Here is a 17,784-nt window from a genome sequence, read left to right as displayed (position 1 = left end):
GCTAAGCCACAATGATGACATTGATGCATCTCAGAAGCCCCATGGCTGCCCAGAGGAGAAGAGATAGAATGGATGCTGCTGAGAGGTCAGGAATAGCAAAGGGGATTCCATGAGGAACCCCCCCCTCTTCCCTGCCTGCTGGTGTGAGAACCAGGGCTGGCCATGCCAGGATACTGCTGTGGCCACCATGGCTCAGGCCGGGACTTCTCTAGACTATGCATCCCCCATGCAGAAAATGACCAACCCAAAAATGGGAGTGGCACTGACACAGACCTCTCTGCTCCACACAAGCACTGTGAGAAGAGTCACACCACTCCAAGGAAGGGTGCAAATTCCAGAATTAGCTGAAAAAATCAAGCAGAAAAAGAGAAAATAACCCCCAAAAATAAATAAAATTAAGTCTATGGCAGCCAGCCATGACAATCACACCATGTCAAGAGTCCTCTGAAATATGGAAGAACATGCAGAGCACATTTCTTGCAAGACCTGGAAGGGAACAAGGACTATCTCTGTCATACTGATAAGGAAAATTTACCCACTGTTATCCGTAAAACAAACGAGCAAGTAGATAATCATATAAACAAAGAACACTGAATACACAGGCAAAAAGAATATAAAGTATTTTTTCCTTTAAGGAAGTAATCAAGGAATCTACAATTAATTAAAAAATGGTTTCTTGTCACCAAGACCTTCAGAAGTCACAGAAATCTATTCCTCTTCCATCTCTTCTACACATAAATTAAAAAGGGGAAAATTAATTGTGACATCTCTTCAACTATCAATCAGTTTCTCCACTTTGAATTAAGCAGATATTTAATTAAATCAAATTAATAAAATTATGTGAGGAAAAGAGTTGCTCTGAAACAGTGGAATACATTACTCCCCAAATGGGCTTAATATTTCAATCAACACTGTCTCCAAGCCTTTAACCAGATATCTTTCACAATTTGATTTTTTTCTTTAAAACTTCAGCAGACATGAAGATATCTTAATCACTTAATTTAATACTAATAGCTAAATAGATTACAATAAATTTGGGTTATATTACAAGTTTGTTTCTTTCAAATCAAAGTACTATGAGTTTACAAGAAAAATAATACTTTTCAGTTTAAAAAATTCCTCAATTATGCAAAAAGTATTTTCCATTATCTAAAGTAATCCAGAACCTGGACTGTATTATTCACTAATGTACTTTCCATCTGGAATAGGCTGGTTCACTAATCATATGTGAAATTCAGGGGTGCAGAAGACCGTTCTCTATCTATTTGCAAACACTATCATCAATTACTGAAAAATCTACTTATAATTGGAAAAAAATAACAAACTCATCCACTGGCTACTCTAATCCTGGGATTCTGTTTTGACTGAGATTCTCTAAGGTTTATTCAGAAAACAGATTAATTGCACAAACTTGAATGCACAGTTCTCCATCAATAAAGTCTTCCACAAGAAATTGCAGGAACCCACACTGAGTGTGCCTCATGGGCAAACACCATGAAAGGAGTAATGCTGGCAGAAACACTACGTGAACACAAGGGTACAGGTAACACGAAGAAAACAAATATGCAGAGTTACTTGTTCCAGTCAACAACAGTAGCTAAAGTTTATTGATTTCAGTTTCAGCAGCTAAAAATCCATGAAAACATTCTTATATGATACAGACAATACTATCCCATATTCAAATTTCTATCAAAGTAATAAAATAGGCGAGGATTTTCTCACAGTCATTGCAATTTACTTATCAATTATTACAATAAAACCTATTTTAAAATGTAAATATTATAAAGTGCAAATAGTTTTTGTATCCCATTGTGATGTAGCAGCTCGATTATATGGAAATATCTAAGTAAAGAGACTGAAAAAAATCTAACTGGAAAAATATAACTACAAAAATAGCTGGACACATTCTCAGCCACTGTCTCTCAACTGTTCCCCTTATATCCACTGTAAAACTATTTCCAAGACACTAATCACATCTATTCAGAAGAAACTAAAATTATATGATTTCAAACTATTTTCATTTAAAAAATAGTCCTTTAACAACTGCTTTTACTCTTCTATCTAATTATATACTCTTAAAGGCCAAATATTCAGTCAGTATACAAAAATAACCATAGCCTTTTATTAAGGATAAGACACCAGATAGGAGTTGATAAGAAAAATAAAGATGTTCTTTGCCTGCCACTACCACCAATACTTTTCAATACAGGAAAACACATTTACTTTTGAAATTTAAAATACATATACATCAAAGTCTTAATAACTTTGTATCAGAGACTTACTACAATCAAATCTGTTCACAGCATCATTAAGTTGTTGGACTGCATGGCCAGTATTTCCTTCGAGATACTTCACGGCACAGCCAAGATGCTCAAAACCTCTCTCTCCAAAAAGCTCTCTCCTGACTAAGAAATCTGCGCTTATAACCCTACAACCCTGGCAAGAAATCTTACCTAGAACATTTTTCTGACCAACAGTCAGATAGAAAAGATAAAATTGATTGATGTTTGATTCTGGCATCTGTCTAAGGACACCACAAGAACAATACATTATAAGGTTACTCAAATTATAGGGCTAGCACTATTTTTTTTTCTTTTACCTATGCACCTGTCGTCATACTTTCTATGCAAAGGCTGTTTATTAAACTTAAGCAAAACCTCTAACTTCATATTTGTAATAGTCTGAGCTTTTCCATATTCAATGTATGTTTCAACAAGAAAAACCCCAAATTGATTTAAAGTACAAAGCAGCAGCTATCTCATCCACAAATGAAAACTACAGCGATGTTCTGCTCTTCCTAAAACAAGCTTGAAGCCACGATTATATTAAAGACACAGATGTGAGGGGATTTTTCAATTTCCAAACAGACATGCAAACAAAGTATTACAGTTCAGGGGTGCAGGTAAATAAATAAGCAAGAAAACTACGTGACGTCTGTGCAGTGTCCTCTCAAATCCTGCAATCCCTTCTAGAAAGTCTGGGTCTACATCTCCCTCTTCTTTACTCATGTTCTTCTCGCATGGCTTGGTCTCAGAAACTTTCCATGCCTGTAACGGAAACTTGAGCCAACTTCTCAAATGTATGATTTCTTCATCTCCACTCATCATCCACTTCTGTTTCTGAGAAGCTCCTCATCATGACACCTGTATCTCAAGAAGCAAAACAGGAAACATCACAGGGATGAAGCAATGAAAGATGAATAATAATATGCCTCTGTGTCTTTAATAAAATCCCAACTTTCATTCAAGTTCCTTTTAGGAAATCAGAGTTCCTTTCACAAGCACAAAGCTTACAAACCTAGTTTGGCAAAACATCGCGTGCCAAAAATGGGGTAACCAATCTCCCAATCTGCACCTCTGATCCTGACACCGTGAGCAGGAGAAATCCTGCACCAGCTAGCCTTACACACTGTGGAAAATATGACCTGGTGCCAAGCTTGCAGAACTAGTCTGCGGCAGCCAGCTCAACTAAAAGAAACTGCTGACCCATCTGCTGACTTACCCGCTACTGAAAACAATGCCAGTTATCTTTACCCAGGACTCACTTGTCCAAGTAGAGCTCAAGCCCACAAGTTAGATTAAAAACAAAGATGTGAGTAAGCCTCTCCTCTACTTTTCCCATTGCTCCCTAATCTGCACAACTTCCATAGCACACAGTTTGTGGTTTTATACACTTATCAGGTACAAGAGAAGACAAAGCTTTCTCTGTGTTACAGCAGCTTAACTACAAGGTGACAATGGCCTAAGGTACTTGCAACCTATCATAAAACTTGGCATTGGGGTAGAGGGCACTTGCCTGCTTCTGCCATCCAAAACTTGGGGTCAAACAGGCCCAAAGCCAAGAGCAGCAGTGTTTAGAGTCTAACAACAAAACAGCAAAGGGATGACTCATCTGCAAAATGGACACACAACCCTCTTGTGTCCAAAGCTGCAGCTTAAACCATCTGCCTGCTTTACAGTTTTGCCTGAATGCTGAATAAGGGGGTACAGGAGAATTATTTCTGCAGCCTCCCCAGCCATGAAGCCTTCAGAGCAGATAAGCAGGCACCAAAACCATTCTGCCAGCCAGCTCTCAGTGAAACAGAAGCATGAAAGCCATTTTATCTCTCCCTTTTAGGGTTAAGGCCGCATTTAAATAAACATTAGCATCAAAACCTCTTTGTACTAGAAGCAGAGCAGACCCTACATCTTATCAGCTACCACCTAAACTTCTCATAATTCTACATCCCATCTAAAATCCTTCTTTATTCTGCAAAAACAGTTGACAGCAGAATGCTCCATATGCATGAATCAGAAAGACAGTGTAGTCCTTCCCCAACTCCTCCCTGTGAAAAAGGGCTCATTTTGGCTTTCTTACTGCAGAAATGAGGGACAGCTGTAGGGACAGAGTCCCACCAGAGCACAAAGTTTTGGCTTTGCTTCTTGCACATCACAGTTGAGAAGATAACTGAGCCTTAGTCAAATCAAGAAACCCTCTGAGAGCGCTCTGGGTATTGCAGAAAAAACATCTTTTAAGTAACTGGACAGAAATGTATTTGCTGTGCTGGGATTACATGTCAAAGAAAAATACATACTCCCCCAATTCTGAACTCTTGATTAAGTCCTTACCCTCAAAAGTGCTCAGAAGGCAAACAGTCCTGAAAGCTCGTGCCTCAGTGATCATGCCTGCTACTGAGACATGCTACTGCCTACTCAGGAAAGGTAACTATCACAGATTTCAAGAGCTTAAAAGCTTTCAAAAGCACTAAAGCTGAGGCAGTCACAAATGTCCAGCTGTCAGGACATCCAGAATTATTTTATAATATATATACCATTCAATTATTTTACACCACAGTGATTCTTAATCTTTTATCATGATGATCACTGTATACAAGAAGCAGAAACCGTAATTTTACTGTTCAATAGTCATCCTAACTCCATATTCTTTCTGAGCAGCAGAAATTAACTGAGGACAAGTAATTCAATCTATTATTGACATCTTCACTTGTTAATCAGATGTCTACAGTCAGCTTACACACCATACACACTACAAGACACCCAGGCTGCTCACTGTGGCATGCAGAAAGAGAACTGCAGGAAAAGGTTAATAGTTGTCCAAAAGATCTGATGCTGGCTGCCACCTGAAACAACCTAGGAATTTTCAGTTTTCTTTTGAAGAGACAATTTACTGGCAGGCTGGTGCTTCTAACTTTGATCTTCCTTCCTTCCAACACCAGCAGAAGCTCAGTAACAGAAGTTCTGAAGCTTTGTAGCTCAGTAACAAAACACAGAAACCTCCCAGAATGTTAACTCAATTACAGTATTTTGGCAAGGAAACCTTTCCCTTGTACCTTGGGGGAAATCTTAAAAGATTAAACAGTGCATGTTTTAAAAGTACACACGCCTCAATTATTTGGTGTAACTCTTCATTCACCTGATTGCTTTGAGAGAAAAAATATTCTTCAGTAACTTGCTTGAAATACTGAAAGCGTTCCTTGTTTCCCAAAGAAACAATGGTTATACAACCCCACCGATTGTTCCATGCACAGAAATGTAAACTATAAGGCCAATTTCAACCTAGTCTCCTGCAAAAGTTAGGAGATTTCAGAGGTGCTCAATTCCCACAGCAGACTTGCAAAAGTAAGCAACCAAGGCAGTCACCTGAGCAAAAGGTCTGGCTCAAACATCAGGGAGACAGCATGTTTTGATTAAATATGCCCAAGAACTAACTACAAGGCAGTGAGAAGCTGCTCAGGCACTGTGCTGTGGGGAAAATCAGGGATGCTAACAGCACTGCTGTGTAATGGAAAGAGAGAAAGAAGGAAAAATGTGTAAGGTACTGCAGTGCCACCAAAACCAAGAGAGCTGCAGGAAAGATTTATCTTCAGTAGTTCAGCTGCTCACAGAGCTACCTTTGAATCTGTGGAGCAATACAGCAATGCCTTATGAGCCCATCACATCTTCCATCTCTACGTGGGCTGCTGCTGACATGTCAACAGGCAATTCTCAGGATTCATTAAAGGCACTTGGACAACAGCTGTCCTGTTTCACCAATGGGAATCTGGAAAAGCAGACATACACTACAGCACAGGTGGCCTCAGAACCGCCCCCCCCATACACCAAAAAAATATGCTTTTCAAAATATGCTTCAACAAGACCCTACCCAGGCACTGGCACGACAGGTCAGACTGCTGGTCCATTTTTCTGAGAATCCTGCCTCCTGTGATCAGGACCAGATGCTACAGAAGGTAGAACAGTTCAGGTAGTGAGCAATGATGTAATTCCCCCAAAAGGGAAATTCCTTCCTGACCTCATCAATAAGCATGAAGGTTTATGTGCTTAATTTATTTTTAATCCTATTTACAGCAACTCTGGACATTGTCATTAAATATATAAATGCCCAAGTCTGCTTGGAATCCGACTAAACTTTTGCTCTCGGTACTATTGTGTGGTGTGTTTATGCCTAATGTCATTTAAATATCCCTTTGTTCTTGCACTATGGGAACTAGCATAACCATTAACCACCTCTATTCCCCTTCCGAGAGCTCCAGCCTGCCTTGCACCATAAATTTCCATGCCACACTATGCCCTGTGACAGGACACAATCTGAGGATCTTCAAGGAAACTACTGAGCAAATTCTATTAAGATATCTAGCAACATTTAAGCTACACTTCTGGGATCTGCAGGAAAGTTGGCAGTTGCACCAAGATTTCAGCAGGCTCTCCCTTCTAGATCTTGCAATCTCACTTTCATGTTGTTTTCCACTCCAGGGATGCCACTCTTATAAGCAAGATGTTTTGCTCTATGTTGTGCACTTTGAAACCCCCCTTCAATATTCTGATAAATTTACTTAGAAGAGAGGGCTGTACAGGAACCTCTCTGAGCAAAGAACTGCCCTCTCATCTCCATACCTGAATAAAGAACAACAGGGCCAAACCATGCAACACCAATCCTATTTTGCTCTTGGCTGATGTTCTTGTGGGCTGCAAGTTCCCCTGTGCAATAACTTGAGCCTGTGTTGCTACTTTTGTTCCTTATGGATGAGCTCATGGCACATTCATCATGATTATTGTGCCAAGTACTTATTAAAGCTCCAGTGCTCTCTGCTGTTTCTGCTCACACAACGTATGCATCAACGTATAAAGCCACACCTTCATTCAACAAAAGCTTGGTGGGGAAAAAAAAATATATATGCAAGCAGCAGACAAGAAAGGGAGACTCTTAAAGCACACTTGAAGTTCTGGATCCTCTTGTCTCCCCAAAACCTGCTTTCAGTCATTACTTGGGCTGCATTTTCTTCTCCAAGCCTTTGAAGCTAAAACTTTGGACTCCAGGCCACAGGTTCTCAGTCCGAAAGTCTTCAGGACAGAAAGAGAGAAAGGCTGGTATCTCATGGGAAGATGGCCTCCCAAGGAGATGACAGAGTTTTTACAGCATCTGTGAGAAATACCACACAGTCATCACTGTTTGACCACAAATGTTGTGATTACGGGCTTGGAACTGGTGAGTTATGGTAAGAGAATACTTCTTTGCCTCAACCAAAATTAAAATTATACCATTTCATCTCTCTTTGGAACAACCTTCAGGCAAGCAAGGGGGTGAGAGAAAAAGCCTGTTCCAGCTTATGGTTCAGAAACAAATGAAGTTCTTAAATGATCAAAATAGCACTAACAGAAGTGGAAAAGGCCCCACTTTGTCAACAGTTACCTCATTAAATAATCCAAACACATGCAACTTTTTTCTCTATTTGAGTATCAGAGACTGATTAGTCAATAAAGTGACAGGTCTCATAATGGCAGTAAAATTGTCCTTTCACATATTTCTCAAAGACCTCTTCATGCTGTTTAATAGTTACAGAGGTCTTAGAAACTCTGTTTCAGAGCAAGGATCTTGACGGTTTCTTTCCAAGAGGCCATAAACGTTTTCCTGTTCTTCAGTCTCACATGTGTAAAGACAATGTACTGAGCTGGGTGCTTGTACAATGCTCTTAGGCAATGCTGAAAGAGTGGTCCAAGCCACAAGGCTCAGAGCACTGCCATACCAGCACCGCCAGGACCTCGGATCAGCCAGCGAGTGGTTTGCCCTTGGCATTCCAGAATGTGCTGAGGTTGAAAGGGAAGACAATAATGATACAGAACAATTCTCCCATCAGCAGTGGCAAAAGTAATCTCAGAGGCACAGAGTGCAATGCTTTCACCACTTTGGAGTCATTACTGACTTTGAAGTCAAAAAGAAGTGATATTTTCTGTTTGTCACACACAGAAGCAGACTCTGGGTAAGGAGACTTTTTTTAACAGACTCAACTCAGGTATTTCTGGTTGCTAAAATTCTCAATCTGTTGTGATAAAATTAGCTTTAAATAAATGTACAATACAAGCAGTACATACTTTGCCTAAGAAAAAACCTGCTGGCCACTTACAGATCATGTGAACCCAGTTATTTAGCTGAGCTAAAAACATCAATTATTCTGAGCCTTATCTGACTGTAGATTTTGATCTGTTTAACAACAGCACTGCCACATATCAAAACGCATGACAACCCACAGTTCTTTACTAAAGCCAGGAAAAGTTCCTGCAAACAATGGTTGCTGCCATTTAACAACACAGTCATGAAGAAAAGAGGTAAGAGGAAAAAACCTGCACCTTTGCCTCTATCTGAAAAGAAAAAGCAACTCTCCCTCTTCTGTCAGTCCACCCTTCCTTCCATATTACAGCAGAAAGAAATGGGCTGCCTTCAACTACCACTCCCTGATGTTCACCAACCAAAACTATGGAAGATGATAATCTCATTTTTTCCCCCTTTGCAAGGTTTTCATCAACCAGTACAGATTCTGCTCTGTTCTTTCAACCAGTGTCACAGAACCTGCTGTACTGCTTATCACCATGATCCAAGCAACAGCAAAATAGTCACTCAAACATACCTAGTGCTCAGTGGTGGGTAAAGTTCACAGCAGCTGTTTGAGTCCCAGAAAGACATCTGAGAGAAGCGCCATAAATAACGACATCACATGGAGTCTCCCATTGCACAACCCACATACATCTTCCCTGCTCAGGAATTCACGCCTCGCACCCTTCGCTGTCAGTCAAGAGCATATTACAAACCATGTTTCCAAGATGATCCAGAGGATATTTTGGAAAGTAATACAGCCCTCCTGTTGGCGGAGTCTTTTCAAAATACCTGTTCTACTCCATTACGAAAATGACAAATGTTGCTACCATCTTATCAAACCATGGTCTTTCTCAGGAGCAAGCTGTAGATCCACCTGTGCATTTTATACATCATGGATGTCCAAAACCAGTTCCAGCAAGTCTGATAGCCTGGCAGAAACTGAAGGGGACTACTCCTTCGCAGACTCAGGATCTAAGTTCTTCTTTAGATATGCAAATGTAAAGTATTTTCTCAGACTACAGTTTCAGTAAACCCCAAATTTGAACAGCCCCTTTTCAAGATTAATTTATTTCACTGCTAGATTAAAATTAAACCAAATTCTCTTAAAATACCTCATTCCTAGGCATTTGCAAGGAGAGAATCACTTTTCAAAGCAGTGCCTAGATATAATTTTATAAAAATGAGATTTTTTTTTTCCTGGAGTTTTGCCACAAATTGCCTTTGAGGGCTTGGTTCAGAAATTCCAAACTTAGTTTATTGTTTTTCATATTGAGAACTAATTCCTTTTAGCAATTCTGTTAATCTTGGAGTTTGAAGTTATTTTTATTAAAGTAACGCCCAGAGTTTATATATTCCATAAAAAGATCAGGAATTATTTTTATTAAAGTAACACCCAAAGCTTAGGCATTCCTTTCAAAAATAAGGCAAAGCACCTTCATTCTTAAAAAGGTTCTTAGTCTTTTCAATGCAAACACAAATTTCACAAAGACAGCTGAGCACTGCGAAGTTTTATCAGCCATTTTTTATCAGAGACTTGAGGAAAAAAGTAATTAAGGCAGGATTTTTTCTATGTTTCTGCCTAAAAAAATCATGAGCCTTTTGCTCCAAACAGTACATGTGTCTTTTTTTTTTCTTCCCTTCTTGCCTTCTGTTACAGAAGAAGCAGCACCGATTTCCACTCCCTGATGTCAGATTTCTCATGAGACATTTGTGCTGGCTCTGGGCTGCTCTGCCAGCAGTCAGTACCTCTGGTCATCCTCTGTATCTCTCCTTCAGCCAGCAGCGAGGCCTCTCGACCCAGGCAATGCCAGCTTCTGGTGGAGCTTGTTAGACTACACAAAACTGGATCATAGCCCTTAACGCTTATGCCACAACAGATGCGGGGCTGCAAAGTGAAGGCTCTTACCTCCATTCTCGAGGGCCTGAGGCACTGAAACCTTCTGCTCCTCAGCGGCACCCCTGTCTCAAGGACAAGAGCGAGTGCTGCCTTTTGTTTGCATGACTACATTAATAAACAACACCCAGGTTCCTCAGCATGACTAAAGTACAGTTTAAGTGTTTGGAGGGGACAGGGAACGCCTTTTGATCACTGCTTCTGATCTGGAGCATAAGCAACCATGACTGAAGACTCCCCTTTGTCAGCAAGCCTCCTCCAATTGCTGTTGCTCTTTAGGCATAACAGGCCAAAGACATCATGGATTTAATAACACGTTTTCTAACAATGTGCTGCTTCCCTGGTGAAGAAGGCACGCAATGACAATTTTCAATTTCTTTAATGCAGACATTAGGGCTGGGACAAAATCTTTTCAATTCCTCCAAAAGAGATGTTAAGTTGCAACATCCCCACCTTGCTCCCTGCAGCGTGTATAATTTCAGCTTGCTCAACAGCATGGGCACTCCTGAGTTCAGGAAGACTTTAAAAGGAGCGATTAAAGCTCACGGAAGTAAGCTAACATGAATAAACTGCCCAGGCAACAGGAAAACATTCCAGAGCCCTGTGCTGTCACCAGGCTTTTGTCCAATGCTGCTTAATCATATATGCAAAACATAAATTACAGAAAGATTCATCACTGGTTAGAATATTCATATTTAATAATTTTGCATTGCACTGAAGGAGCTTCCCTGCAAACTGTCCTCAGACAAAAGCACTGGGATCTTCTCTCCATTCTCAGAGCTTCTACTGGCATCATCAGTACTAGTGGTACAACAAAGGCTTCCTCTGTGGGTCTTTTCAATAGGTCAAGCAGTTTTGGAAGGAAAGTTTGAGAGCAAGTTTAGGACCACTCAAGCATCACTCTGCTGAAATTCCTAAATCCTGTGGCTGGCTATAAGGCATCATGGCAGCTGCTGCAAGACACGTTCTCATCTGGGCTCAGCTTGCACATACCAGCTCATACTATCTGGGCATGTAACACTGGACTGAAACGCAAAATGCTCGTGGCACAGGGGAGGAAATTTTCACTACAAGGCTCTCAGAGTTTATGACCGTCTTCTTTAAACACAGACATACTCATAGCTTAAATACTTAAGACCCTCTTGAGCCTTGTCACAGAGCTGTATCAAAATCCTTTGATCTTCTGCGCAGTGCTGAGTAAAAAACCTAGACAGCCACATTTTGGGTTACGAGGAGAGAGATGACTTTTCCACCACTTAACAGAAGATTATAGTTTTCACATAAGATTATAGAGGCATGGTTGTAATGCCATCTGAAGAATGCATTTACAAAGATCTGACATTCAGCAGCTCACGTGGAGACAACAGAGTGGTCAGATTTTCAAAAACTTTGGAGTTATAATTGAGAGCAACTTGTTAATGACTTCCTGCAGTATCTTACAGATGTAAAGTTTTAACTGCTTAGAAAGCCTTCCCTCACATGCTTCATGTGATCAGACACCATTTAATCTACACAGCATAACAGCTTTTTAAACAGTATTGGGTAAGCTAGAAACAGTTCCCTCCGTACAGCATTCTCAAAAATAAATGTAACTGAAGATAACTTTGGCCCAATTTTTGTTAGGTCATAACTTTCCCCATCCAGCATATCCAAAGTTCTGCATTAACTAAGTTCCATGAGAGTTTGAGAAGCTGCTCCTGTGCATGCCTATAAGCCTGACTACTAAAAATGGATGCATAAAACAAATCTATTGTCTCTCTACCCTATCTGCCTTTGCTTTTAGAATCATGAATTAACAGGTAAAAATCAGTGCAGATATTTGACTACAGTCAAAAGCTGACTACACCTTCTCTCCCAACACATACTTGTACTGTACAGCTGAAAACATAAATCCTCCTGCAGAACAGGGTATAGTTTCACTGGGACAGAACTCCCGTGGCTGCACTTGCCAGGAAAACAAACCACGACCTGCCCTTCGCTCATGGCTCAAGCAGCACACTTCGAACACCCTAGCACAGGCAAAAGGCACGGGCCCTAGAAAACCTTTTGCTTTTGCTACTTCTCCTTACAAGCTTTTTGTTCTGGACAAGTAAGTTTGAGATGCTCCTGCCACCGCCCCAGGTCCATGAATACAAACGAAGCCGCACGCTGCTCCAGATTTCGAAGCCCTTCACGGTGCTTTCAGCTGAACTGAGAGGCAAACCGTGAAATGATTATCTGCAGCCCGAAAGGCGGCTGTGCTGGGAAAGCGGCAGGGCGCGGGTTCATTCTCCGCCACGCAGCTCCACTGAAGCGAGCGGAGCCGCACCGGGGCTGCGGCGGGCAGCGGCGCCGGCCGAGATGCGCCATTGGAAAGGCTCCGTTCCCTGCCTGCCCGCCGGGTGGGCAGGGCCGGTGGGAAGGAGGGAGGGCTCAGCTGTCCGGACAGCCACGAGCCCCCGTGCCGGGACATCATCGCGGCGCGAACGCGGGCACGGGACACGCGGGAAGCGCTCCCGCGGAGGACGGAGCGGAGCGCTCCCGCGGAGGACGGCCGTGCCGGCCCGGCGGCGGCACCAAGCCCTCCCGCGGGAATGGAGCCGGACCCTGGACACCCCTTCCCCGCCCCCGACCGTGCTTTCTCCTCGGGCGACCCCTTCCCGCCTCGCCACGGGCCCCCGGCGAGGCGCCCCTTCCCCTCCCCTCGGCGCGGACGGGCGCGGGGGGCGGCGGGGGCTCGGGCGGCGCGGCCCCACTCACCGCCCGGCGGGCGCCTCCGGCCTCCGAGCAGCAGCGGCAGGCGGCGGCGGCGGCAGCAGCGGGAGCCGGCGCGTCCCGGAGACGGAAGCGCGGGAGGAAGTGAGGTCGCGCCAAGGGGAAACGGCGCCGTTTCCGGGAGGTGGAGGGGGTTGCGGACCGGAGATTTCCCCTGCGCCCGGGGAGCTCTGCTGGGCGTGGATCTCTGTGCCCCGTAAACCCCGCGGAGTGACGGGGACGCGCTGCGGAGCGGGGTCATCACACGGGCACAGTAACGTGGGGAGGACACGGCACCGGCGGCCCCGGGGCTCCGCGCCCTCCCCGCTCCCCGCGCCCGCCAGTCCTCGGCCCCGCGCAGGGACCCCGCTGTTTTCCGCGGCTCCTTACAGCGAGGAAGCTGTCACAGGGAGCCACCCTTCACCCAAAGGAGCCTTTCCATGGGGCAAACCTTCTGCCACTGTCAGTTCGGCCCGGGTCACGTTTTACAGTCCTACAGACACTGAAGTACAGATCACTTCAATATAGTAAAATTTGGTGCTCAAAGCCAAGTTTCTTAATATTCAAATGTAACCGCAGTGGTGCTCACCACTGCTCCAAGACTTAATAGATTTCAGAGCAAAACAGGTGAGAACCTCTGGACATAAACACCCAGCACTGTGCTGGTTGTTCATCATTCGGCCAACTCAACGTTGTGTAACCTTAGGAATTACAGCATGATACATCTTCAAATAGTTTTCATGATTAGATGCTTTTATTAAAAAGTAATTTCTGCAGAATCCTTTCAATTAACTGATTTTGAGATTTACCTAGAAAGAAAAATTAACTGCAGTGTGAAATCTCTTTTGGACAAGCTATGACCTGCTTATACCAATTTTTACAGACAGACCTATTCTTTACAGCAATTTGACTAAATTAAGCTAACCACCTTTGCTATTAACATTAGAGTAGTGGCTTTAAGTGTCTTCTAGATGTGTAGTTCACTGTGTACATCTCAAAGTTTCTCCAGGAAAGGTTCACAGTATTGCATACACAACTCCCAAATAAACAGAGAGCAGAACTTTTCTGCACTACCACCAGTGACACTCTGGGCTCTCAAAGCTTCACCAGGCAGTATGACCCAGTGCCTTCAGTCACACTTACTGACTGTATTCAGCAAATTCAACAACTCGTCATCAAGGAACACAAGGCTTTCCAGGCAGACAGGTACTGCCTCGCTTTCTCCAGGGTGCTGTTGCTAGAGAAGGTAGGAGCTGATTTCCAAGGTGCTGGCAGAGAGAAATAATTTCAGACATTGCTAAGACTGCACTTCCCTGCCCTCATGTTCCTCTGAGCAGGTCTGCCCTGTGCTGGGTACTTTCATGCTGAATGTTCCAGTGAGCACACGCTTTACCGCACGAGGGCCTCAGAGAAAAGCTACTAAGAACAAACTTTTAGGGACAGTCCCCTCCCTTTCCCCCTTGCCTTCAGCTATGTGTCAATTAAAAAGCATTGAAAATAGCTCCACATTGACTCTTAAAATCAGCACTGGATATATGTCCTGAGTTCCTACAGAACTGTGGGCTTCATTCCACTGAGAGCTGTACGCTTTCAGTCTGTTTTGGTGGCTGCTGCTGCTGCTGTTCATACTTCCTTGCTGAAAAAAAGAAACACCAATCAACAACGATTATACAATTTATTTTATATTATTGTTACTATTATTGTATTATTTATTACAGACATATACAAACATGTACATATATATGTTTATATATATTCATGTAACTATGACAACAACCAAGAAACAGACATAACATCAGAGAACCTCATTTCAGCCACACAAGGCGAAGTTTCAGTCACCTTGTGGAACTTCACCTTATAAATGCTGAACAGTAGAGTCATAGCAAAATGTCAGTGAATCAATGGCAGAGAACTATGATTCCATTCAGGTCCTTTTATTAAAATAAAAATAAATAAAATTAAAGGCTATGGCTTCAGAAGTTTTATTACCGATGACCTGAAAGGCTCAACAGTCACAAGGCTGATGTCCACATTTCTCATCTTCTCCACAATATACAAGCCACAAGCTAACAATTACACTGACTTCAAAATTAATCTGGTTAGCAAGGCAAAGGGAGATCAAAGAGCTGTGTGCAGTGGTACAAACACCATCAGCAAATGCCAGCAGGCATTCCACTGTAGGAAGAACATCCAATTTTGTTCCTACGGAATGCAATGGCCTGGTGTAAGAATCTTTACATCAAGTCTTTGCATTTAAAAGGTGGTTTCAGACCACTAAGGGGTTTCTCTGTATTTCCTCCAGGCATGCATGCAGGGCAGGTGTGAAGCAAGGTTGTGTTTCTCTGAATTGGACCACTGGACTATCACGGGCATGGGGCTCTTTTCTGCCTCCATCCTGACCCTCAGCATTGAGATTGGAGCAGCAACACTTGTTGGTACAGTAAAGTTCTAATTTATTTTCAATTTATGTGGTTGTCTTACTCATCATTCCACAGTCCTCTCAACTTTTTTACAAATCCGTCCAGGTTTTCACGACACCCAGACCTTCCTAGCTCTTTCGAAGTGTAACATGGGATTCATTTTGACATTGCTTTAGGACGATTGCACAGCCGCTCCCTCGCTCCGTACTTCCTCACGCAGCAGTCCTGCGGCCCCGGCTGCTGCCCAGCCCCTGCTCCTGCTCCTCACAGGGCGCCACAGCACCGGGGGCGTTCCCGCTGCACCAGCCTCGAGGCCGCCCCTCTAGGAACGGCCCCCAGCAGCCCGCAGGCCCGGGGGATCCCCGTTTCCCTCCGACTTACCGATGGAGTACATCTCCAGCTGCTGCCGCAGGCGGATCTTCTTCATGCTGTCGTAGAAGTTGGGCTCGGGCGGCGTCTCGGCGGCCGGGGGCAGGGTGAAGATGCGCATGATCCTCCTCTTGTTCCTGCGAGCAGGAGGGAGGGGGGCACGGCGGTGAGGGCACGGCGGGGAGGGCGGGCGCCCCTGCACGTGCGGGCCCCGCGGGAGCCCCCGCCCTGCCCCGCCCGGGCCGCCTCTCACCGCCGCGCGTAGACGAGGAGGGCGAGGCTGGCCAGCACCACCAGCAGGTACACGTTGGTGGCCTCGTTCCACGCCTCGTGCACCGAGTAGTCGATGGCGCCGCCGTCGCCCAGCGCCGCCGAGGCGCCGCCGCCGGCGGCCCCCGCTGCCCCCGCCGCCGCCATGGGGAGCGCGGCCGGCAGGGGCGGCCCCGGCTCCGGCCCCGGGAAGTGACGTCAGGGCGGTGCCGCGCGCCATGGCGGGGGGGCGCCGAGGGGCGCCGAGAGTCGCATTTAGCGCTGGTAGTGAACTGTGCCGGCGAACGCTAATGCCGCTGTTTGCCAACATGTATACGCAGGAAAAAAATTTGATAGTCGGCGCGCCGGGTTTGTGGGACACCACCCAGCACCTGGGCTTGTGCACTGTGAAATAAATCAGAGAATCAGTGAGGTTGGAAAAGAGCTCTGAAGCCATCGAGTCCAACCCGTGAGCGAATACCTTGTCAGCCAGACCATGGCACCGAGTGCCACATCCAGCCTCTCCTTAAACACCTCGGGGAGGATGACTCTGCCACCTCCCTGGGCAGCCCATTCCAGTGTCAAATCACCCTTTCTGTGAAGAAATTCCTCCTAATGTCCAACCTAAACCTCTGCTCGCACAACTTAAAACCACGCCCTGTCACTTGTCACCATGGAGAAAAGGCCGACCCTCACCCGGGTACAAGCTCCTTTTCAGGGAGCTGTAGAGAGAATAAGCAATGTCTCTTTCAGAAGAGGTTCAGATTGTCACGAGCTCTCGCTTTTCATATAGGAACTAAATGTAACAGTTTAAATTTGTCAAAATAGAAGAGCGCTTTCTGAAAAAGCGCTTTCTGAAAGACTTTGTGCCTTTTTTTTCTTTTTTTTTTTTTTTTTTGTACCAAAATGGGAGTTGCTGGATATTCAGATGCTGGAATAACATAGCTTTATTGATGGTCCATATGATGCTGTTGCCAAAAAGCATAATTCTAGGATTTTGCTTTGGCAGAGCAAGTGTTTCAGCTCAGAACCTGGAAAAGTTTTCTGAACTGCTTACTGAGATGCAGGTAAACTAGGCTGCTCTAACACTCACACACAAACTTTTTCCCTAATGCCTGATGTGGAATGTTTGAGCTACATGACAGCTTAGGTGTGCTTTTCACTAGGGCCTTCTGCTTCTTTCTATCCACCTCTGATACTTCATTTTGCCATAGCTTCCTTCAGATACTAGAACTGTTACAATTTAGGCATCAGTGATATGGTCCATGCTCAGCATGTGTTTGGGGTATGTGCTTGTGTTATGGTTATTCATCTTCACCCTTTATAAGACAATAAAGAGGGAAAACTCAAGTATTTCTAGGGTGTGATTTATTTAACCTGTGTCAAACATTCAGAATCATGCCTCCTGTGCCTGGGAAATGCTCTGATCCCTTACTGAGTGCCAGGAGTCTAGACACCTCATTTGGATGGCACTTGCTTTGCAGATGTCTAATCAGCCTGAGGAAACTGTATCCTTTGGGGAGCTGTGTTCTCACTGTGAGATGTTCCAAGTCTTTCTCTTTCCATGGTATGGAACAGATTCATTTTAAGAGGCCTTAGATCAGGACATAAAAGAATATGAGTGAAAATGACAATATAAAAAAACCAAAACAACCTAAGGCACTGGTGTCATGAGAAAAGTTCCTTGCCCCACATGGTGTGGGAAAGGAGGATAGAATAGCAATTAGACATAATTCTAGGTCATTAAATTGG

The 17,784-nt window shown here is 44.1% G+C and overlaps 2 protein-coding genes across 3 annotated transcripts in view; both read right to left on the bottom strand.

Moving 5' to 3' along the window:
* The window catches only part of SLC20A2 (solute carrier family 20 member 2), a 56,894-nt gene extending 43,813 nt beyond the window's left edge, over positions 1-13,081 (bottom strand). Inside the window, 1 exon segment of the mRNA XM_054514514.1 lies at positions 13,001-13,081. The gene's annotated coding sequence lies outside the window, so the exon portion shown is untranslated.
* Positions 1,572-16,217, bottom strand: SMIM19 (small integral membrane protein 19). 2 transcript variants are annotated; one of them, XM_036383063.1, is made up of 3 exons: positions 16,037-16,217; positions 15,796-15,920; positions 1,572-3,143 (listed from the first exon to the last, which is right to left on the bottom strand). In XM_036383063.1, the coding sequence occupies exons 1-3, from the start codon at positions 16,198-16,200 to the stop codon at positions 3,091-3,093; spliced, it is 342 nt and encodes a 113-aa protein (XP_036238956.1). In that variant the 5' UTR covers positions 16,201-16,217; the 3' UTR covers positions 1,572-3,090. The 2 variants fall into 2 exon arrangements, with proteins under 2 accessions (XP_036238956.1, XP_036238955.1); XM_036383062.2 differs by lacking the exon at positions 1,572-3,143 and adding an exon at positions 13,727-14,630.
* Between the last annotated feature and the right edge of the window lie 1,567 nt (positions 16,218-17,784).

Source organism: Molothrus ater, chromosome 4 (assembly GCF_012460135.2).
Source record: "Molothrus ater isolate BHLD 08-10-18 breed brown headed cowbird chromosome 4, BPBGC_Mater_1.1, whole genome shotgun sequence".
Taxonomy (NCBI): Eukaryota; Metazoa; Chordata; class Aves; order Passeriformes; family Icteridae; genus Molothrus; species Molothrus ater.
Note: the sequence above shows the minus strand (reverse complement) of the source record. Positions and strands in the feature narration are given on the sequence as shown.

Excerpts from the sequence above, each read along its gene's own strand:
- SMIM19 (XM_036383062.2), bottom strand. The coding sequence starts at position 16,200 with ATGGCGGCGGCGGGGGCAGCGGGGGCCGCCGGCGGCGGCGCCTCGGCG. Across the intron at positions 15,921-16,036 it reads CTCCTCGTCTACGCGCGGCG|GAACAAGAGGAGGATCATGC; the intron begins GTGAGAGGCGGC and ends TCCTGCTCGCAG. Across the intron at positions 14,631-15,795 it reads GCTGGAGATGTACTCCATCG|CAAGGAAGTATGAACAGCAG; the intron begins GTAAGTCGGAGG and ends TCTTTTTTTCAG.